This window comes from Phocoena phocoena, chromosome 12 (assembly GCF_963924675.1).
Source record: "Phocoena phocoena chromosome 12, mPhoPho1.1, whole genome shotgun sequence".
Taxonomy (NCBI): Eukaryota; Metazoa; Chordata; class Mammalia; order Artiodactyla; family Phocoenidae; genus Phocoena; species Phocoena phocoena.
In genome coordinates, this window is record NC_089230.1 from 952,822 (window position 1) to 976,183 (window position 23,362).

At 50.3% G+C, this 23,362-nt stretch overlaps 1 protein-coding gene across 1 annotated transcript in view; it reads left to right on the top strand.

Moving 5' to 3' along the window:
* Positions 1-23,362, top strand: part of THBS2 (thrombospondin 2) — a 52,439-nt gene that overhangs the window by 12,227 nt on the left and 16,850 nt on the right. Inside the window, exons 12-24 of the mRNA XM_065889195.1 lie at positions 206-424; positions 2,791-2,898; positions 3,672-3,831; positions 5,314-5,432; positions 6,029-6,263; positions 7,559-7,786; positions 8,264-8,535; positions 9,078-9,175; positions 9,937-10,113; positions 13,182-13,308; positions 13,398-13,588; positions 14,248-14,490; positions 18,852-18,966. Coding sequence (XP_065745267.1) covers positions 206-424; positions 2,791-2,898; positions 3,672-3,831; positions 5,314-5,432; positions 6,029-6,263; positions 7,559-7,786; positions 8,264-8,535; positions 9,078-9,175; positions 9,937-10,113; positions 13,182-13,308; positions 13,398-13,588; positions 14,248-14,490; positions 18,852-18,966 — 2,292 coding nt within the window. The remainder of the gene's footprint in view (positions 1-205; positions 425-2,790; positions 2,899-3,671; positions 3,832-5,313; positions 5,433-6,028; positions 6,264-7,558; positions 7,787-8,263; positions 8,536-9,077; positions 9,176-9,936; positions 10,114-13,181; positions 13,309-13,397; positions 13,589-14,247; positions 14,491-18,851; positions 18,967-23,362) is intronic.

The following is a 23,362-nucleotide window of genomic DNA, read 5'->3' on the forward strand; positions in this document are numbered from 1 at the left end:
CCGTGACCCCAGGTGCCACCGGAGGCCTGACGTGACCTTGCTGTTGCTCGGGGCCTTCCAGGGGAGCAGAGCCCCGGGTCTCTGGACGCTGCCCCCTCCTCAGCATCCCGTGGGTGGCCGGGAGCCCTGCGCCCTGCACGCGGCCCTCCCGTCAGGGTCAGGGTCAGGGTCAGCACGCGTCCTGACACGCTCGGCCCTCCCGCAGCTGTGCGAGCCTGAGGACCCCTGCAAGGACAAGAGCCACAACTGTCACAGGCACGCGGAGTGCATCTACCTGGGCCACTTCAGCGACCCCATGTACAAGTGCGCGTGCCAGACGGGCTACGCGGGCGACGGGCTCATCTGCGGGGAGGACTCAGACCTGGATGGCTGGCCCAACAAGAACCTGGTCTGCGCCACCAACGCCACCTACCACTGCATCAAGGTGAGGGTGTGGCAGGGGCTCCCCCTCCCTCAGGCCCCAGCGGTTCCAGCTCGGGGTAGCTGTGCCCCTGGAGGTGCCTCTACGGGTCCGAACAGTCAGAGGCTCTGTGTGGGCCCTGCACTCTGCGTGGTCCCCACCCCCGAAGCTGACGGGAGCTGGGGTGTCACTGCCCACCCACTAGCCCCTCCAAGGCGCCTGCCTAGTGGGTTTCTGCAAACTCCAGGACCACTCTGGAAAAGCAGCTGATTGTTGGGAGCTGGGAGAGGAAGCCTAGTACATGTTTGTTAACTGAATACAAAGAGGCTTGAAATCATTGGGGGTGGGGCTATGTAAACAGGCCCCACCCTCCTCCAAGGCTATGGGGGCCTGAGGTCTGCAGGTGGGCCGGGCTGTGGTCACACAGAGCCTAGCACACAATTTTCTTTGCAAAGACCCCCACGTGCTGCACACAGGAAGCGGTTAGGGCCCCCGGGTGAGTGGGGCTTCCTTAGGGCCTGTAACGGGGTGGAGTCCTTTCCTGGGGCCACTGCAGCCAATGACCACAAACCTGGTGGCTTTAAAAGCAGGACTGCATCTTCTCACGTCCGGAGCCAGGAGTCTGAGGTCAAGGTGTGGCAGGGCTGGGCTCCCCTGGAGCCCCCAGAGGAGGGTCCTTCCAGCCTCTCCCAGCTTCTGGGCCCTCCAGGTGTCCGTGGCTTGTGGACACACCGCCCCAACCTCTGCTTCTGCCTGCTCCTCTATGCATCTGTCTCAAACTCCCCCTGACGCCCTTATAAGGACACGCGTGGTTGTATTTAGGGCCCATCTGGATACTCCAGGGTAAACTCGTCCTTTCAAGACCCTCATATCAAGCGCATCTTTTGCATATAAGGTGATATTAACTTTACCATGTAAGGTGATAGCCACTCTTTTGCTATATAAGGTAACATTTACAGGTTCTAGAGGTTAAGACATGGCATATATCTAGGGGACCACCATTCAGACCACTAAACAAGGTGTACCAAAACGTTTCAGTGACGTTTTATACCTTAGAAGCTTCAGAAATATAAATACTACAAACTCACAAAAGACATTACTTGCAAATGTAAATATATTAATCTAGTTAATACTTGTTTGTTCTTGTGAATCTTGAGTAAAGAGAGTTTTAAATTTTATCTTTCGCTCTCTTGATTAAAGATGGCAGATGTTGACTGAAACAAAAAGTGAATCTGCTTTGAAATAACAGAGACAAAGTTTGCAGCCTTCACTGTATCTCCCTGACCACGTTCCCTGACCTAACAAGGTCAGGTGTCAAGCTTGGAAATCCCCGCAGGAAGTGGGTGCTTATTGGATGCGATTATTGATGGAGATTTCCACTAGGGACCCAGGATGCCCTGGTACCGTAGCAGGAACAATGGAAGGTGTCCACGAGGCTAAGGACACCCTTTTTTTTTTTCATTTTTGTGGAACTTCAGACAGGAATTTAATAACTAAAAAGGTAGCACATCAAACGTTGCACATTATATTTGCATTAAATATAACTTATGGGAACAAACAGATGCAAAAGTAAGACAGTTCATGGGAAGGCCCCTCACCCCGTCTGAGAGGTTCCCTTACTCATCCCTGCAAAGGTGCTGAATCCCTCCGTCAGGACCTGTGTCCACACCACAGGAATATGCTCTCCTCCTTCACGGGCTGGAGTTGAAGCTTGGCTCCAGACATGGCCCTGGGCTGTGCTTCTGATGAGACCCCTGACCCCCTTGAACCCCTGGGGCTTCTGGGACACCTGTGTTAATGGCATCGAAACACCTTCACGTGGACCCTCTCCTGGTGTTTCCAGCTTCCTCAGGCTGCAGTGTCTGTACAGCTTGGGTTTGAGTCCTTATATCATTGGACTGAAACAAAATGACTTTTTTCCCCCGTTATGGGAATTCTCCACTTCTTGGGCAGAGCTGAATCGGGGAGATGGTTTGGGGAGCTGGGCCTCGGTTCCTGAACAGAGACTCTAGGCCACCTGTTGGCTAGTGAGGGCTGAAGGTTTATGACCTTGGCTTTTGGATGGATGCTTGGAATTTGTGGGAAGCAGTGGGACGGGAGGCTCCGCCCTGTCCTGTATTTTCATCCTCTCCTGGTTCCTGCAGTCATTCAGCTGCATACAGGAGTCCCGAGCTCAGGACACAGGCTTCTTTTGCCTCAGCTCACTGGCGGTGGTGATGTCGGTCCTACAGCAGCACCTGAGGGGAGACGCGGGGCCGCAGCGTCTCCGTCCCGCTCCCCCGAGGACGGGCGCCTGGCGTGATGTCGCCAGCTCTGCCCTCATCATCTCATCTGAAAGAAGCGGGCTCTTGGGAATGTTTTTGTAACTAGCCTGCTTCCTCTGCTTGCAGGACAACTGCCCCCTCCTGCCTAACTCTGGGCAAGAAGACTTTGACAAGGACGGCATCGGGGACGCCTGTGACGATGACGATGACAACGACGGCGTCAGCGATGAGAAGGTGGGTCCGCACCACCTGGGCACCTGCCCTCCGGTTGAGGAGTGGGGGAGCACAGTGGTCTGCACCCAGGGGTCCCTGTGAACTGCCGGGTTTAGCGCTCCTGGGCTAGTAACGGAAAGTCACCGACAAGGGACGTCTGTCCTTTGCACAAGCACACGAGGCAGCCCGAGCATGGAGCCGCCTGGGGTGCTCTGCCAGAAGTGCTTTCAGTGGTTTAGTTTACCTTTAGTTGCATGAAAGGGACTTATCCCCCCTGCTTCTGGGGCAGGTGCCAGCGACGGGGGCTGCCTGGGATGAGCGATATTGCCACTCCCTGCCTTTAGGGCAGAATTTAGATGTGACCATTTCCCGAGAGAAGTGTTGCAAACGTTAAGTGCTCTGACATGTTAGTCCGTAATTCAGCAGCAGCAGAGACAGAGGCTAACTTCTTATTCACAGGTTTACTGCGTCTGGCTTCCACTGATCCATTAACTCATTCATTCGTTCATTCCCTTGACGTTTATGTTTCTATCCTCACCATGAAATATGTGCTAGATCACCTTTACTATAGAAAATATCGAACTTTTTCATAGGGACAGATGCATAAATAATTATCAAATGATTTGATATCAAGAAAGTGTCAGCAATGGCTACCTTTGCCAAGATACTTTATCGCTACCTTGATCATCTTGATCTACTTTGAATACATAGCCTGTAAGTGCTAAGCCATTTTATAAGCAATTCAACAAATACCCCACCCTACTTCTCAAATTCTCCCCTCACTTTCTCTCCAGGACAACTGCCAACTCGTCTTCAACCCACGGCAGTTTGACTACGACAAAGACGAGGTTGGGGACCGCTGTGACAACTGCCCCTACGTGCACAACCTGGCGCAGATCGACACGGACAGCAACGGGGAGGGCGACGCCTGCTCCGTGGACATCGATGGGGATGGTCAGTCCCGCGCGTCCTCCTGACGGGCTTCAGGGCTCACGGTCGGCGGTGGTCCCAGGCTCCGTGCTTTATTCTGTTACTGCATACGCCCAGCTTCACCTGTGCACTGACATGAGACAACACGATCCATGGCGCTTTGCTCATAGGGTCCCAGCCTCATTCGGCCCCTTGTCCCTGTGGGTTCCTGGAAGGGGTTGCCAGCCTCAGGACGCTGGCCTCGGGTCGCCGGCCTAGTTTCCCCCTTTGGAAAACTACGCGTTTGGCATCTTCCTTTCCTGGCCCTGAGCTCTTGTCCCATGTCCTTGTGGCTAGTCCTGGTGTCTTCTCCCAGGTCCACGTCCGTTCACAGCCCCAGGAACCCAGTACCCTGTCCTGACCCAACCGTGCTTCTGAGAAAGGCCTGAGGACAGCTTTGTTCCCTCCTATTTCCCTCCATGCTGTATTTCTAGCCATTCATTGAATCATTCATTGCAAAGCCTCCCCGAGGGGTTCCAGGTATCCCCGGACTTCAGAAACATGCGACACCACCCGGCTATTTAACCCTAGATGCCAGTGCCGCGGGCACGAGCTCCACACCTCACGGCACAGCCTTGCCCTGGGTGTCTGACACTCAGGAAGCAGCTCGGACAGACTCACACCCACTCCCTCTGACTCTACCCTCCCACCCCCACCTGCGTTTGTCTTCTGGCTATTTTCTTGGTGTAACTTGGCATCACACTGACCAGCTTCCACGGGCGCCAAGACAGCGTCCGGCCGTGCCGCTTTCTACGGCTTTCCAGCAGCCGGGCATCTCCTCTGATCCTCCGTCTGTGAGGTCTGACCCCCTGCATATCTCGGGGTCCTTTCTCACTGCCTCGCCCCCTGCCTCCCCCCATCTGCCAGGACCTCCCCCTCTGCCAGGATAAGACAGCCGCCTAGCCTGGCTCAAGCTTTCCTGCTGACTCACTGATTTGTGAGGTTTTGCTTTGCCCTTCGAGCCTGATTACTGTTAACTCAGTTTTCATAACCCCAAAGTTGATGAAATTCATTATCTCTTTTCAGATTTCTGGGTATAAGGCACTATAGCTAACCCCCCTGTCAGTCTCTGCCATTGTTATTTTCCCGCTAACGTAGGGAACAGATGAGGCAGTGAGGCCCCGGAAGCTGATCAGGTCCTAGGAGCGCGATGCCCATTTTCTGAATGGATGTTGGGGCAAACAGTCCGCGTGAGGACTCCGATATTTACGCTGTGATGACTCCCTCATCAGCCCTCCATGTGCATTGTCATCCAGAAACCTCCAAGAGTTGGTTCTGCTTCAAACTAAGGGAATTTTAAATTTAATGGGAAGTCTGCCATAAATCTAATAATCTTTACGTCTTATGATTTCTTAGATCATGTTTTTATTAAACAAAAGTTTGGCCGTACGTTGCTTACTGCAATAGGAGAAGCAACGTGCCTTTTCTAAACTCCGTATGCTTCTGTCTTCCCCCTGAATCCTACAGATGTCTTCAATGAGCGAGACAACTGTCCCTACGTCTACAACACTGACCAGAGGGACACCGACGGGGACGGCGTGGGCGATCACTGCGACAACTGCCCCCTGGTGCACAACCCGGACCAGGTAATTGACCGGCGATTGATCAGGTGTGGCTAAGAGCAGCGGGGGCGGAGGAGCTCCTCAGTCACAGAACGTGCGCGGCTTTGCAGCTTTCCATCCACCCGTCAGGACGCGACAGCACAGGCTTTTCGATCACTGTAATTGAAAACATTGAACTCAGGTCTGAGCGTGACTCGTATCTCCGTGGCCACTGGCCAGATGAGTGGGTGCCTTTGTCCCACTGTCTGAAAGGAGAGTCTTCATCTAATTATCTCCGTATTTCCCTGACGCAAACATAGGAACTGGCTGCCTTTCCAGATTTGCCTCTGGAAGACACGGTGAGAACATAACATACGGATGTAGTTCCTAGAACGCGTTGCAGCCGATGTTGTCAGAAAGGACTTGATTCTGTTGCAACTCATTCTTTCCAGTCTTCCTTAAAGAAAGTGAATCCCCGCAGGGAGGTGGGTTAGGAGGGAGAGAGGCCGTTTCCTCTCTGCGGTCACAGCTCACGTTGGGGGTGAGGTGGTACAGGCCACGCGCCCTCGGTGACTTTCGGCCTGGCATCTGCTTCACTGGATGGATGCTCACTGCTGCTGTCCCCGAACTCTGTCCTCCAGACCGACGTAGACAACGACCTCGTGGGTGACCAGTGTGACAACAACGAGGACATTGACGAGGACGGACACCAAAACAACCAGGACAACTGCCCCTACATCTCCAACGCCAACCAGGCCGACCACGACCACGACGGCAAGGGGGACGCCTGTGACTCGGACGACGACAACGACGGCGTCCCAGACGACAGGGACAACTGCCGGCTGGTGGCCAACTCCGACCAGGAGGACTCAGACGGTAGGTCCTGTGACAGCCGCCCCGCAGGGGCAGAGAGGTTGCGGGAGCGCGAAATGCCGGGAGAAAGGAGTATGTAGCCCGACTGCTGACGTGAGTAAGTGGTCCATGAGCACAGGATCCGGAGGGGGCAGGAGTCTCAGGTAGCGTGGCTGGCAGGTGCACAGCTGGGCTCAGTGGTGGCTTGGTGGTCCTCTGGCATCTGCTGGAGCCTGTGGGTGCAATCCCGGCTGACCCGGGTGCTGCCTGGGGGATACACATCCACCGTGGATGAGATGGGGTGTGGGGTGTTTGAGCCCACACGACCCAGAGGCACGTGGAGACTCACTGACTGAAGGGCAGCTCCAAGGACCACCCCCACCCCCATCCCAAGAGCAGCACAGAGCTCATTCTTGACAAGAGGACAGATGGCTTCAGTCCCCACAGTGGGGCATGGGGGCGCTTGCTGGCTACCGAGCAGGCTTTTACCAGGAGGGAGGTTGGGACGGAGGCAAGGCTGGCGTGCTCAGGGGTGTCTTAGGGGTTTTGGAAGCTCCTTTTTGCGTGAGTGTGTGCCTGTCATCCAGTACGTGGATGTGTGTTACTGAACAGAACTGAAGGATAGTTTGAAGGATGTGATGGAAATTCGGTTGAACTTGGTATCTTTTTCTCCTCCTAAAGCAGTAGGCACTGCAATGGCCTAATTGCAGTGCTAAGTGGTCATCTGGATCATCACTATAACCATGAACTGCATGGCCGTGAAGCTTTCAGCAGGCATCTCTCTGTGCCAGGCTGGTCCACGGCCCCATGGCCACATCCCCACCTCATTAGAAAATTTGACAAGATGCTTCCAAAAAACAGAAGTCCACATCTCCCTAGGGAAATCATTTTTCATGGAGTTCTGCTTTCAGTGCCAAACAGATTACAGGCAGGGGTGATTTAGGTAATAGTAGAGGTTCTGAAAACTATCAGAGAAAAAAGCTGGAAATTCAGCTTGACTTCACTTGGCAGCGTTCAGGTTTGGTACCCCCAGTTTCAAGTTCAGAAGGGAGTGAGAAGTGACTCTCCAGGAACTGGATTATGGCGTGCTTTGCTGCAGGGCTTACCACAGCAACGTTTTGAAAAGAGCATCCAGACTCCTCACAGCGTTGGGGTGAAATGTCAGAGATTACAGGCACTGGTCCAGGAGAGCAGGTCCAGGTCCTGCCAAGCACCTAACCTTGAATTTTCAGAAAATCATGTGCGAAGTTTTCTCAGACACAGAGAGGCGGACAGCAAACCCTTACTTTGTGTGTTTCTCTGCTTGCCCTTGGTGACAGGCGATGGGCGTGGTGATGCCTGCAAAGACGACTTTGACAACGACAACATCCCTGATATTGATGACGTGTGTCCTGAGAACCACGCCATCAGTGAGACGGACTTCCGGAACTTCCAGATGGTCCACCTGGACCCCAAGGGCACCACTCAGATCGATCCCAACTGGGTCATTCGCCATCAAGGCAAAGAGCTGGTGCAGACGGCCAACTCCGACCCTGGCATCGCTGTTGGTGAGCCTTAGAATACACACCACCCCTTGCGGTTCCTGCCTGCAAGGTGCCCACGGAGCACATGGGCTACCCTTTAAAACCGAGTGGACAGGAGCAGTGGATCTTTCTGGTAGCCCCCAGCCTCCCTTGGTTTGTAAAACCATCTGCCTAAATATTTTTGACGGGAGAAATTGGGGAAGCACTTGTTTGCCTCTCCAAATTCTCCGCGATTTAATATTCAGCAAGCCATTTCATTTTATGGACTTGATCTGTAAATTATTACCTAGGGTGGTGAAGCTCTGCCATAACTCTGTAAGTGGGATCTAAAAAGATTAAATTCCACAAGTGTTGTTAATTCCACAGGAGTAGACCTTGAGTTAGATGGAAGAGGAGAGCCTCTTTCCACCTGCGTCCAGTGGTCCCAGGGCTCATCCAGTAATTTCCTAAAAGGCTGTTTCTGACCTGGTTTTGTGACCAAATGTTCCCTTTGGCCCCCAGGTTTCGATGAGTTTGGGTCAGTCGACTTCAGCGGCACATTCTACGTCAACACGGACCGGGATGACGACTATGCTGGCTTCGTCTTTGGCTACCAGTCCAGCAGCCGCTTCTACGTGGTGATGTGGAAGCAGGTCACTCAGACGTACTGGGAAGACCAGCCCACCCGGGCATACGGCTACTCAGGGGTGTCCCTCAAAGTGGTGAACTCCACCACGGGGACAGGCGAGCACCTGAGGAATGCCCTGTGGCACACGGGGAACACAGAGGGACAGGTGAGGAGGACGGTCTCTTCTGACCGAGGCCGGCAGCTGCTGTGAGCTTTCAGGAGAGCAGTACCTGCCCCATTGCAAAAGTACCCCCACCTCGGTTTTTGTTCATTTTACCCCAAGTCACGGTGCTTTGAATAATCTTTTATCGGGTACCTCGCTTATTAACGATGCCATGCCTGGTGGTTTTATAAACACAATTGGTAATCCTCTTGCACATGAAACATAGGCGTTCTCCCTTATAGAAGAAGGGAGAGCAGGGTTTCAGGAGTTTAAGTGTTTTGCCCAAGGTCCCACGTTGAGGAAGTAGAGAATCTGTGACTCGGCCCAAGTGCCTGTGCTCTTTGCACTGAACTACATTGTTCCCTATCAGTGGATTTTGCTCATGCTAGAGATTTATAATATGAAATATGTCAGAGGTAGATGTGGCAGCAGGGGCCATAGGGATTACTTAGCAGAGTACTGTTTTTATCTCCCCTCCTTGTGCCGTAAAACTGTGGTTAAGACTCAGGGTGCCAATTATACTCACAAGTGATGTTTTTCCTCAGGTTCGCACGTTATGGCATGACCCCAAAAATATTGGCTGGAAGGACTACACTGCCTACAGGTGGCATCTGACCCACAGACCTAAGACAGGTTACATAAGGTAGGTGAGAGGGTAGCTCAGTAGCGGCTGTATTTCTACCAAGTAATTTTCACATTCCAAGAACATCTTTCCACTGGATGGCAAGTTAGAACATTAACAGGTAAATAAGCCAAAGTGGATTCTAACTTGTATGCTGTTCCCTGGATTCTTCCACTTTAAGTGCCTTCTCTTTTCTGTCCAGCATCTTCTTCACATTTTTTTAAAAAGCAAAAACAAAACTGTTGAAGCATGAGCCGGTCTGATTCTTCACCAGGAGTGTGTGCGTGTCCTCAGTGACAACAAGCACATCTTAGAAGGGGAGGTGCAGGCTGGTGCCAGGGGTGTGCTCTTTCTGTGGAGTGTCCCTGTTTATTCACTCCACTCCTACCAGGGAAGCTTTAGCGCATCTGTACGTGTAGGGTGGAGCCTGGTCCTTGCTATCGCACAGCTCACAGTTTGTGGGGCGGAAGCTGGTGAGCTCGTGGTTTTAGCGCAGTGTGAAGGCCAGGAGCTTGCTGACACGGGGGAGGCTTAGAGTTAGGGTCAGGCAGAGGGAGGGGCCTCCTGACTCCACTAAACTCTTCCTGGCTCCTGAAGGTGGAGACAACTTGGATGCTTGGGTGGGTGATTGTCGGTGAGTCACAGGGAAGAGGGAGGGCTCTGGGGTGGTGCTGTGTTACTCTTGGCCAGCCTCGTGAGGAGAAGACTGACCTCCTGCCCTCTGGTGAATGTGCTTCAAAGAGCTGACATTCTCTCTCTTTCTCCTTTTTCCCTGTTTTCAGAGTCTTAGTGCATGAAGGAAAACAGGTCATGGCGGACTCAGGACCTATCTATGACCAAACCTACGCCGGTGGGCGGCTGGGTCTGTTTGTCTTCTCTCAAGAAATGGTCTACTTCTCGGACCTGAAATATGAATGCAGAGGTGGGTGTGAGAACATTATTCACTGCGGCCGTGAGTGGTACGGGGATGGAGGAGAAGGAACACATCCTTTACTTTTCCTCTTACAACAGCTGCACATCAGGGAAATAAGCTGGCGGCCTGCCAGGCAGATGTCTTGTTTTGGTCAGCTTGAGTTGGTTTTGTCTGTCAGTTTGTTTGTTTTAAATTCAATGTGAATGTCTTTGGTAGGACAAACACTTTAAAGTTATTCATAGGCTCTACTTGTCCCACTCTACTCTATCCCATAGCTTTTTATATTTTCTACACCTTCTGGGCTCTTAATGGCATTTTAGATTGCTATCTTTCCTAGAATAAAAGAAAGAAAGGAAGGAAGGAAAGAAGGAAGGAAGGGTGGGGGGAAGGTTCTCTTTAGCTATCACTCTAGGAGCATATTTGAATCAAAATATTATAGATCTGGAAGGGAACTTGGCTTCTATGTGGTCTAAGCCTGTGTCTTCATGTAGATATGAAAATATCCCTATTCTACAGATAAGGTAAGTAAGGATCAGAGATACTTCTCAAAAATCACACAACAAGAATGTTGATTTGTCTTCTTGATTCTGGTAAAGTGTTCTTTTCCCTATCCTTCGTTCCATCCATCCACCCATCCATCCATCCATCCATCCATTCATCCTTCCATCCATCCTTCCATCCATTTATCCACCTATCCATCCATCCATCCATCCTTCCATTTATCCATCCATCCATCCACCATCCATCCATTCATTCAACCATTCACACATCCATCCATATTGTGGAAACCTTTTTTTTTTTTAAAATAGAAATAGTGATTTTTAGGTTGTAGTTAAACAAAATAAAGCAAAACAAAGTGCATGGTCCAATCTCCCAAATTCTGTTCACTGTGTTTTGCAGATGTCTGAACAAGATTTGCTGTATTTCCAGCAAAGTACTGTAGACGCCGTTACCCAGACACCTCAGTCCATCCCAGTGTTCCCAGCTTCTCTCTAGCAGACCTCCTGTCCTTGACCCCAACCTTGAGCGGTTCTTCACCTTCTATCATCAACCCAAGCCCACGTGCCTTCAGAGGATGAATATTAATGGAAACAAATGATGAATGAACATCAACCCACTACAGGAAAAGCAGTTTGATGACCCATGAGACTTTATGTGGAGTGAAAATCGAGCATGGTATTACATTGTTTTCTCTTGTGTGTTTAAAAAGAATGACGTTTACATACGAAATGTAAGTACTTATTTTATTTATGTGTATATGGAGCTGAAGGGAATATTGTGTATAAGCAATTATCATAAATTAAGCATTTATGCTTAATATTGCTACACTACTTCCAGTGCCTTAAGTTTGGTGTGAGAGCACCCAAATCCTGTTAGGTCAATTATAAAGAAGGGTCAACTCAAGTCTGAATAATGCCATTTTCAGAAAGAGGTCAGGAGATACCAGTCACATATGTGGGATGTCAAGTAACTAATTGGAACATCAAAAATAATTATGGGAATAAAGACTACCCCTCCCCCACTCTCTTGTCCTACAATGGAAGCCCTCATTGATGCTGTCTCATCAAAGAAGGAATATCCTTGCAAAATGGCTCTAATGTGGGTGCAGACGTGGGCCTGGCAAAGCCTCGTCTATGTGAGGGTTTAACCTAGGGAAGTGCTGTCACCGTGGTTCGCCCCTCCAGCCATTGTGGACCTGAGAGAACTCGTGGCCAGTTGTCACTTAATTCCGAAGTCTGATCCCTAGAATCCTTGCTGGAGCTCCTTTCCAAGCTGCTGGGGAAGTCAGCAGGCAAAAAAATCAGCAAATGCATTTTGGCATCTAATCCCTATTCTAGGCTTTGAAACTATGGACGGATTGCTTTTACCTAACTTGGTAACACATTCCATTAAGGTTCCAGTTATAAATGTTGTGCTAATATTTATTAAGTGAATATAGAATGCAGTTCCGTTCACCAATAACTTATTTTAAATATGACAAGTAGCACTTATGTAAGTATAATATCTAAAAGTAAACATATAACTAGCATATAATAATATAAAGATACAGTTACAGCAAAATATCTTCAAAATACAAGACTTTATAATATTGTGTTGTCATCATAAAACATGCTGCAAAATGTGATAGAATAAATAAATAATAATGAAGAGTTTATAATGGAACCTTAACATATACTGTTGCCAGTGACTTTAATTCAGTATTTTTTAGTGTTATCTGCTGTACATAGGATTTTAAAGACTTGGAATGCCGAGGATAAACCAGTGTTGTCTCGGCAGACATACCCCTTGATCAGTCATATGGTAATACACACAGGTCTGATTTATTTTTTGCTTTAAGTTGCATGACGTTTCCACAGAAAATCTTCGTTCATCTCACTCCACATAGGGGTTTAGGAAGAAGACTTTGTCTTGTTGGTCCCATGCGGACGAACTGTTCTCTTCCTGTGAATAGCGACTTCACTCCTCTGTCAAGCAGGGAGCGGCTCCATGACTCCGTTTTCATTTGCTCGTGTGATGAAGTGACATTTGTTGCTTCCTTTGAGGTTGGTTTTACTTTTCACTTTGCTGCACTGGTTACTTTTTTTGGTGGAACTGTGTATTCCCAAGACAAGGAAGTGTTGGGAGACGTCATTAAATGTAACAATTGTGAAGAGCGTGTAGGTTCTCTGTGTCGGTGGTGTTTGGCTGAACGATACAGTGGCGTGGGACGACGATGATGTGAATATTTAGAATGTACCATATTCTTTTGTAAATTATTTATGTTTTTTTTTAAAAACAAACTTCTCGTACAGATGGATGAAACTTCTTTTGTTTTGACAAAGACTGTAAATATTTATTTATTTGTTCACATGGTCAAAATTTCACCACTGAAACCCTGCATTTAGCTAGAGCCTCATTTTTATACTTTAAAGATTCATCACAGGAAATAAATTGTAAAAAGGTTTTCTATAAATGAATCTCTCTCCCTTTTTTAAAGAGCTAGCAGGGCTCCTGCCGGGGGGGAGGAGAGGGGCTCCGGCTGATGCCTTGTCTCCTGGGCCAGGGACAGCCTCCTCCGTGACAGTTCTTCCTCGTGCGCTTCTCAGGCTAAGATGCCGTTTGGGGTCTTCACAGCAAGAAGCAGTTTAAGGCAGGTCTCATCGTGGTCTGTGGAGCCGCCCGGGTCACGCGCTACGACACGACCTTAGGAAATCCATCCTCCGGCTGCTTCTTGCTGTCCGACAAGGGACAGAGCAGTGCAGTGAGTGTCAGCACCACTGAGATGACTCAGAAAAAGGGGGCAACACGAGGGGCCCCTCATCAATACAAGCGGTGCTTCCCATGACGCAGTCTCGTTCCAAGCCGGAGCGAGAAGCAGCAGAAGACGCGGTGGGACACGTGTCAGATCATGACATCACGTGGACAACAAACCAGCTGCCCAGTGATGGGAGGAGAGCCACAGGGCGGCCTGCGGTGTCTCTGGCTGCCCCACTGCCCTCGGGACTTCTGAGCATTACGGTGGCGTCAATTATAGGGGAAACGTGAGAGCGAGAGATGCAGGGGGAGCGGGGAGACGGAGGGGAAAACAAGCGTGTTTGGCTGAAATAGGCTGGAAGGAGTCTGCCAGGGAAGCGACAAGATCTAGGGAAGGTCTCCTGAGGGGGTGGGATGGAGCTGAAGGCCCCGGCCTTGATTGGGGTTGAGAACGGAGGGACCTGGGGACAGGGAGATGGAGGAAGAGACTAGACCTGCAGAAGTGACCCAGGAGGCCTTTGAGAAGTTTAGAAACAATGAGATATAAGGAGAAGGGTGAGGGTTGGACCGTGGGTCACGGAGCCACTGGGAGACCCTAACGTGCACTTAGCTGGTGAAACAGCAAGTGTATCGTATGTCAGCAACGATGCCGAGAAGTCAGGACATTAAAACGCGGTACAGTTTTCACACAGTCAGATTTTGGGGGAAGTTTATTGAAAATACAAGTTTCTGACAGACTCCCTGTCAGCGTCCTGGTAGTCCCAGAACTAATTTTTAGTGTCTTTGTGGCCTAACGGGGGACTAGGTGACCCACGTGTGGGGCAGCTCTGTGGAGTGTCTTTTCCTTTTGTGTGAGGTTCTAACACATGCGGTAAATCTGTGCATAGTCATTGTTCCTGAAAGAAGAGACAAAAAGCCCCACCCCGCTCCAGCTGTGTACCTTCAGGCCGCGCTCCATGAGCCATTATCTAGGGTACCTGGGGGTGACTCTGAACGGGGGGATCCAGCCCGAGGTGCAGGCGTCCGAGGGGTCCAGAGGCCAGCTCGCCCTCCCACGGCACCGCAGCCAGGGAGCATGGAGTCTGCAGCGGCTGAGGGTCCAGAGTGGAGGCAGTGTCCCTCCGCCACCCCCGGCTGCCAGCCTCTCGCACTGCCCGGGGGTCGCTGTGGGTCGAAACGTCTCAGGCAGGTTTTGCTCACTTAGTCTGAGCTTCACAAAGCGGCGTTTTGGCCACGGGAGCGGAGTGGTGCGTGGGCTTAGGGGACACGTAGGAGCTGCCACCCGACAGCTCCGTAGCCCCAGTCATGCGATCACGGATGCCTGCACGGCTCTGCTAAGGACTAAAGGAGCCTCATCTGGACCCCACAGACCACGGCCCGGAATCCCGGGGCAAGAGGAGGGAACAGCGGGGCCGTCTGGGCCTGGCCAAGCCCGGGCTCCCGCTCCCAGGGGAGTGACTTGGCAGAGGGCAGGAGTCCAGAGGTGACAGAGACTCCTGGCTGGGCAGTTGGGGCCTCAGCTTCGGGGAAGCCGCAGAATTCCTGCCAAGACATCCGGGCCTCGCCTCCATGTCTGACCCTGGCTGAGCTCGCCCCGCGCGGGTCCTTGCCGTCCAGGGTCCCCTGTGTGTGGCCACCTGAGTGGTGGACATGGAGGAGGCCCTGAGCCCCGTGGAGGCCACGCGGGGCCCCGGTCACCAGGGCAGGGGGCCTGAGATTATAGGCTGGCCTCCCCGACTGCCTTCCAGTTTAGGTCCCTCAGCCGTAAGGAGGCCTGGAAACTTGGACCACTTTCAGTCGTCACTTTTTCGTAGAGTGGCTACGAAACACACCAAATACACATGAGAAGTGAGATTCTGACATTTCCAGCAAAGACACATTCTCCACACCATTGACACAACAGCTTCGGTCAGAGGCCATCCCAGCGAACACGCTTATGTAAGTGCCTGAGTGCGGACGGGACCCGATGGTCAGCTTGGGAAACAGCCGCCCACAGCATCTCAGACCCTGGCCACCGGCTCAGTTCCCAGACCCCAGGCTCTTGGGAGGTCAGCCTTTTTTGCCCAGAGGGGCCTCTTCTGGGCTAGAGCCCCATGATAAGAAGACAGTCTGACTGCAAGACAGCTGTCTGCACCCAGAGGGCTGATTTTTGAAAAACGTAGTGTAGGGAGAGGAAAAAAGTATAGTCCATAATACCTGACCGCACTTCGTTTTGTGTACTATTAATTTACTTTCAAATTGTTGTTTATTATTTATATAAATGTGTTTTGTTTTCAGTGGATTTATTTTTCTACCTGTGAAAATTGTTTAGTTATCCTGGGTTGGGATAGAATGCATGTAATTTTTCCCATTTAAACTTTCAAATGATGAGCAACATGGATGGACCTAGAGATAATCATAGTAAAAGTGAAGTAAGTCACACAGAGAAAGACAAGTATCATATGATATCCGTTATATGTGGAACCTAAAAAATGATACGAATGGACTTATTTACAAAACTGAAACAGACTCACAGACATAGAAAATAAAACTATGGTTACCAAAAGGGAAAGGGGGTGGGAGGACAAATTAGGAGTATGGGATTAACAGACACACACCACTATCTATAAAACAGATAAACCACAAGGGTTAACACAGGGAGCTGTATTCAATATCTTATAATAACTTATAATGGAAAAGAATCTGAAAAGGTCTGAATCACTGTGCTGTATACCTGAAACTAACACAACATTGTAAATCAACTATAGTTCAATTAAAAAATTTTGAATTATTTTTCTTTAATATGGTTTCAGGAATAAATTACACTTATGAAACAAGATATATATCTGTATATACAAAACATATTCATATACACTTAATATAGAATGCGTGAATATATTAAAATATTTAATGGCATATATTTAATATTACACACACACACACACATGCCCCATGAAGATACAGCCTCTCCGTAAAGAGCCATTTCTTTAGAAATTACCATCTTGCACACAAGAATCATTGGGACTTCAGCTAAAGGTTTCAGCTGCTGTGGAAGGATGAATTAGGAGACTAGCGTCAGGCGGATTCTACCAGACTCTGGAGTTTCTTGCTACGTTGGGGAGGAGTGACTTTCACCACGCTGTGGTGAGCCGAGCCAGTTCCGGAACAGGACATGCAACCCCAGATTGATCAAAGCTTGGGTCCTAAATAATTGGACGAGGAGACTTGTTCACATGGTCCATCCTGGCAGTTTCTTAAAACATATTCATGTAGCCGGTTATCCTTTTGGGCTGTTGCATGTTGTTTGATAAAGAATACAATATCAGACTATTCTAAAATCCGTTACTGGAATGCCATGATATCTCACTCATAGGTAATTTCTCTTTTTAATTCCCAAGCTCTTTCTTTCTTAATGGATTGGGGGATTTAAAAAATGGATATGGGTGTACAAAACCCTAATGGATATGGGGGTACAACTTAAACTTAAAACAATGTTTAAAGGAATCAGTTACATCTCAATAAAGTTGGAGGAAAAAAGGGGAATTCAGCAAAGTTGAAGAGTACTAGATCAACACACAAAATCAGTTGTGTTTCTATACACCAGCAAGAAGTAATACGAAAATAAAATTAAGAAAACTATTTCATTTGCAATAGCATTTGAAACAATAAAGTACCTAGAACTAAATTCAACCAAAAGGTGAAAGACTTGTATAATAAAAAGTGCAAAACGTTGTGAAAAAATTAACAAAAACCTAAATTAATGTCAAGGCATCTCACGTTTATAGACTGCAAGATTTAACACTGTTAGGACAGTGATACTATGCAATGCAAACTACAGATTCAGTTCAATCCCTGTCAAAATTCCAACAATTTTTTATTTGCAGAAGTGGAAAAGATGATCCTCAAATTCATTATGGGTTTGCAAGGGCTCTGAATTACCAACACAAAATTGAAAAATAAAAACAAAGTTGGAGGACTCACACTTCCTGATTTCCGGTCGTACTACAAAGGTACAGTGTTCAAAACAGTGTGGTGTTGCACTGGGCCGGACACATAGACCAATAGACTGGAACAGAGTCCGGAAATAAACCCAGACATTCACGGCCAGTTGGTTTTCAACAAGGGTCCTGAGATTGTCAGTGAGGAAGGAACAGTCTCTTCAACAAACGGATCTCCACGTGCAAAAGAATAAAGTTGACCCCTAGTTCACTCCATGTACAAAACTTAACTTAAAATGGGTCAACAACCTAAATATAAGAGGTAAAACTTCCAAAGTCTCAGACAAAAACATGGATAAATCATCATGACCTTGGATTTGGGAATGGATTCTTAAATATGACACCAAAAGCATGAGCCACAAGAAAAAAAAAAGTCGTAGATAAACTGGAGTCTATCAAATTAAAAACATTTCTGTATCAAAGAACCTTATGAGGAAAGTAAAAAGACAATCTACTGAATGGGAGAAAATATTTAGAAATCATAGATCTGATAAGGGTCTGGTGTCCGGAATATATAAAGAATTCTTCTAACCCCAAAACAAAAGGCAAAAAAAAAAAAAAGGAAACAATAAAAAATGGGCAGTGACTTTGAAGAGATGTTTCTCTAAAGACACACAAATGGCCATCAGGTACGTGAAAAGTTGCTCAATATCAGTCACCAGAGAAACCACCACGCGGTACCACCTCGCACCCACTATAATAATGAAAAGGACAAGTGCCGGCGAGGATATGCGGAGAAGCTGGAGCCCGAGCGTGTTGCTGCCGCGGCTGTAAAGCGGGTCGGCCGCTGTGGGAGACAGCTGGTGGCTCCTCCAGAAGTGAAGCACAGGGACATAATGTGACCCAGCACGTCCTCTCCTGGGTATAAACCCAAGAGGACCGAAAACAAGAACTCACACAAGGACACGTCATGCATGCTCTTAGCATCACTACTCAAAACAGTCAAAACCTGGAAGCCGCCCAAATGCCCATCACAGATGAATGGATTCCAGACAAAGGAATATCATTCAGCCTTGAAGGTTTGAAGCTCTGACTCCTGCTATGACACGGTTCGACCTAAGTAATATTATGCTGCATATCGAGGAAGCCAGGCACAAAGGGGTACATATTGTATGATTCCATTTATTTGACATATTCAGAATAGGTAAATCTGTAGAGACATGAAGCAGATTCGTGGTGACGGGAGCCTGGGGCAGGAGGGAGTGGGGGTGACTGTTTAATGGGTACAAGAGTTTCTTTCATGGAGATTAAAACGTTCCGGAACTAAACAGACGCGATAGTCTTACAACATTGTGAGTTCTCTAAACGCCCCTGAATTGTACACTTGAACATGGTTAGTTTGATGTGACATGAATTTCACCTTAATGCAAAAATGGGGACTACTTGATCATAACTGTAGTACATAGTAAATGAACTGGTCAGGTGAGAACTTAGATTGATGCTTTGTTTTGCATAAGCAAAGGTTTAAGGTAAACACATAGAACAGGACAGGGCGAAGCTGGGACAATGTCCGAGCCGCCCTCCGCCCTCTCTGGGGGTCTTGCACTTTACCTCTGGCCCCTCTTCCTCCCAGGCCCGCCTGTGTCCCCTTCCTGCTAACCCCTGGTGACTTCGGAGCTGGAAACAGACTCTGGAGCCAGGGCACCCACGTTCTGACTTTAGCTCTGATGCTGCCAGCCGTGCAGGTGGTACGTGCTCAGAGTCTCACTCGCGCTCTGCAAGGTGGGGGAACAGCATCGGCTCCTTCCCGAGCTCCCAGGAGATGAGACGGGCCGATGTCCAGAGTTGGCAAATGCCCTCACCCCTACGTGGCCTGTGAACAGGCTGGGCGTGAGGAAGGGGTGGCGGCCCCAGGACAGGAAGACGGACCCTCGGGTTTACCTCCACTGCTGAATGGCTTTTAGAGACAGGTGGAAGGCCAGGGCCTCAGGCCTGTGGGAGGGACGGGCCTTCCGCGCCTGGATTCCCAGCTGGTCTAAATGTTAGAGGATCTCATATTATCCAAGGCCTTAGCTGAATCCAGCCACCGTGTGACCGAGAGAAGGGTTAAAATCAGCAAATAATATTCTGTGTGCTGTTCCGCACTGCTCTGTGTCTGGGAGGCTGTACGACAAGAGCGATGAAAATGCCCAAATTCCAGGGCACTGGCCGCTTGGCTTGGCTGAGTTATTAAACCCCAGGGACTTACTTGAGTTTTATCACGTGTGCCAGGAGGACACCCGCTTCAACATCCTCCCCGAGTGCCGTGATGTGTAAACACCAGGTCCACGTAACGCTCTTAGCGGAGAACTCACAGGATGTCAGCAGTCACTGAAATGCAACTATGAGTTTCCGTTTGCCCTCGAAGCAACGGGAACATTTTGGAGGCGTGTATCACGAGAGGCCAGCAGCACAGGACTCCACGCTCCCCGCGGGGCTCAGCCCCACACTGACTGTATGTCTCTGGGGAAGTGACTTAGCCGTTCTGAGCTTCAGTTTCCTTGTCTACTGTAGGGCAGGAATGACAAAGCCCTTAAGGGACCAGTGCTTGAATGGAATGAAATTAATAGTAACAGTAATAAATGAACCAGCTCATCGGAGCTGTTTGGGAGTGGCTAGGAGACAGAAAGGAGACAGTGGCCTGAAGGATCAGGAAGTCCAGCAGAAGGGGTTTCGGGGCAGGAGAGACGCTGCTGGGAGCAGAGGAGGGGCCGCTGGAAGGCAGCAGGCGTGGTGGTGGAGACGTCGGGGCCTGAGCACAGTGGGGCTCGGAACTGGGCCCGGGAGGAGGGGACCCGAGGCCCCCACGCAACAAGGCAGGGGGGCCGGACCCCCAGTGCCCCGGGGCCTGCTCCCCACGGAGCAGCTCCCTTGCCCTCCCCCTGCCCCGTGTGCTCGGAGAGCAGGGTCGCGAGACCCGTGCTCACAGTGGCTGGAGGGACAGAGACATAAAGGCCGGTGGTCACAACCACAGGCAGGCCTTTCGGGCTCAGAGCCCAGGCCCCGGCCACCCTGCCAAAGCCCGGCTGAGAGCTGGACGATGTCCAACCGTGAGGTCAGAGAGGCAAAGACCGTCTCAACCAAGAATGCCGTTTCCAACACCTGCTCCCTCAGCTGGGGGAGAAGAGGGTCATCGCTGCCCGTGAGCGGTGACCGGACACCCCGCTGTGATCCTGCCCAGAGCGTGTCGAGGAAACCTGCGTCGTGTTCTAGGAGAAAGGCACACAAGGTGACTGGAGGGTTCTGGACAGAAGGCACTCTGCTCAGAAGCCATCACCGTGTGAACTTTCTGGAGACACAGGAACCACACGCTGGGGAAAAGCGCGTCAGTTCTGTCCCAAATCAACTCAATAGCAGAGGGTAAGCCATCATCTTTGTCTCCATCACGGACCGTTATTCGCCATGGAAGGAAAATTATTGACTCAAATTCAGAACATCTTTGGATAAAACTCCTAAAAGAACTGAAAACAAGCTCGGAGTGTCTGAAGAAAAGCTCCCGAGATCCGGTGTCCCTACTGTGGAGCCCTACGTCAAGGACACACTACATCAAGGACATAGGACAAAAACTCCAGAATTAACCGAGCCCCCATAGCAACTGTTGCCATGGGCTCTCCTGACTGAAACCGGACAGCCCCCGACTCCATATTAGGCAAAATAATCACCATGTAGTCACCTTGTAGCATCTTGACCAATCACCTAGCGCTATCCTGCCAGCAGGAATTTTCTTTGTCTTGAGGCTATAAAAGTTGGCTACCAGCCCACACAGGGGCCCTGCTCTCCCTGGTCTATCAGGAAGTCTGCTGGCTGTATTCGCAGGGCCCCTCACTAACTCTGCTCTTCGTTCTCAACAAACTCACTCTTTTCTAAAATACTTGGTGTCTGGAAGTTCTTCTTCCAGCCCGTGCTCAGACTACGACACCTACGATGCGTACCATTGTGTGGATGTGTGGGCAGGTCCTCCCGGGGGACAGCGCGCTGACAAAGGGACTTGGCAAACAGCCTTTGCTAACGTGTACTCTTACAGCGGGAACTTCCCTTAAACCTTCAGCAGGAACCAAACCAGGCCAAGGAGGCCTGGAGAAGATTCAGCAGGCCTCAAGTCACTTTCCCACGGCCGCCCTGCTTCTTGCCAGACGTGGGGGAGGCGTGAGAAATGCAGTCCCACCGCGAGGAGCCTCTGAGCCTGAATAGAAGGTGGGACCCTCGGAAAATTCGGTCCTGATGAGCCGGCCTGGTTCAGGCGAGGTCGTCCTCACAGAGGGGAACCTCCCCAAGCCTTAACCTTGAAGGAGGAACACCCAAATCCTAATCAAAATGTCCTGGGTGTAACCTTCCAAAGGAATGCATTTTTAAAAGCTTGAATGTGTTCCCTGCAGTTGGATTTGCTAAAAGCAGACTGTGCTATCCGAGCAAGGACAGTCAGCCCCGGGGCACAGACAAAGAGGCAGCAGAGAGGGAGACCCGGGAGCCTGTGCAGGACGAGGACTTCCTGTGAAGCGTGTGGACAGCCAGACGGCTTTATTCCCGGAGTGCCGGACGGTCATGATGTGATGCTAACAGAGTGTGAAGGTTATGGCTTTTATGATGATATGATTAGTTTCTCTGTCGATTCTCCAGTAACCAAGGAGACTTTGCAGCTGGGTTTAGTCTCAGGTTGGTTGCCCCAAAGGGGAGCGTGGCCATGGGCTTGGGATCAGGTCACTTGTCTTGGAGGTGATTCCTGGAGCTGGAGTGGGATCTGGAAAGTGACAGAAGGGATTAACGTGTCCGTCACCAAGGGGTCACTGCTGTGGGCAATTCAAGCTCAATAGTCCTCGGGCCCATTTGAGGAACCAGAAGGTCCCTCTGAAAGGAAGGAGTCCAGGCCATTTGCCCCCCAACCCCAAACCCCTAGTGCTTTTAATCATCCCATGACTGGGGCTGCACCCACCTGTGGGCTAAGCAGGAAGAAGGAGGCCGTGAGGATGAAAATGGGAGACCATCAGTGCTTGAGGTAGGGAGGGTCAGAGAGGGTCGGCCGTGTCCACCTGGCTGCACCTCAGGCTGGGGCTGGTCTGAGGGGATGGGCATAGCTCAGGAACACGGGACATCTACCTTGGGGCCGTGTGTAGATGTTCCTGCAAAGGCGGACAGCACCACCCAGGATGCCCCATCCCGCCTGCAGGACAGTGCAAAGCCATGCATTTACATTGTTCTTCTCCAAAAGCAGCTGATTCGCCACCAAAGAGATGGAGTGGACGCAGAACCACAGTGATGTGACCAGGGCTGACGGTGTTCTCTGCTTGTCCAAGCTGTGTTTCTGCCACTTTCCTCAAAGGGCTGGAGTCTAACCTTCCCAGCTCAGAAGAGTCTTCTGAGAGGCTCACCATTTTGAGTTTGAAACAGCATTTCATGTGATGCATTGGGATTTCCTGGAGCACACAGAATCTGCTTCTGGAAAGGATTCCCCAATTCCTGGAAGCGACCCTGCATCGTTTGTTGAGGAAGTTTGACGGCCAGATGGAGAGAATAGGAGTTGACTTCAGGCGCAACACAGACGCCACAAATGTCCGCGTGTCCACATCAGAGGCATGTTATTTTCTCTCTTCTTTCCTCATGCCAACCTCTGATGGGGCATGACTGTCTTTGCAGCATAAGGATACCAGGGATTTTGTTTAAAAGAGCTCAAGACCTTTGGCAAAACGGAGTGAAACTGGGCACAATTTGAAATCAGCTCCCGTGGCCCCCACCATCCCCTCCCACCCCCAGTAGCCCGTTTCCTCCTCTGCAGCATCTGGGGACCCGTCAGGCGGGCCCGCAAGGGGAGGAGCAGAGAAGGGCAGCTGGCCCAGGCTCCCCTGCAGGGAGGCCCAGGGAAAGAAGTCAGCAGAGCAGCCCTCACATCTGGAGATGGGCACGCGGGCTCCGTGGGAAAGAGCCCAAGGGGAACTCATGACCTGGAGCCGAGGGGAGAGGAGAGAAGTGGGGCGTCAGCGTAGGCCACCTGTTCGCAAGAAGCAAAAGCATCCACGGAACAAATGAAGATGGGCCCTGTGAAGGACCTGGGTACAGGAGGGTCCAATGCAGCAGGAAACCGGAAGAGCAGAGGTGCTGTCCTCTGATCAG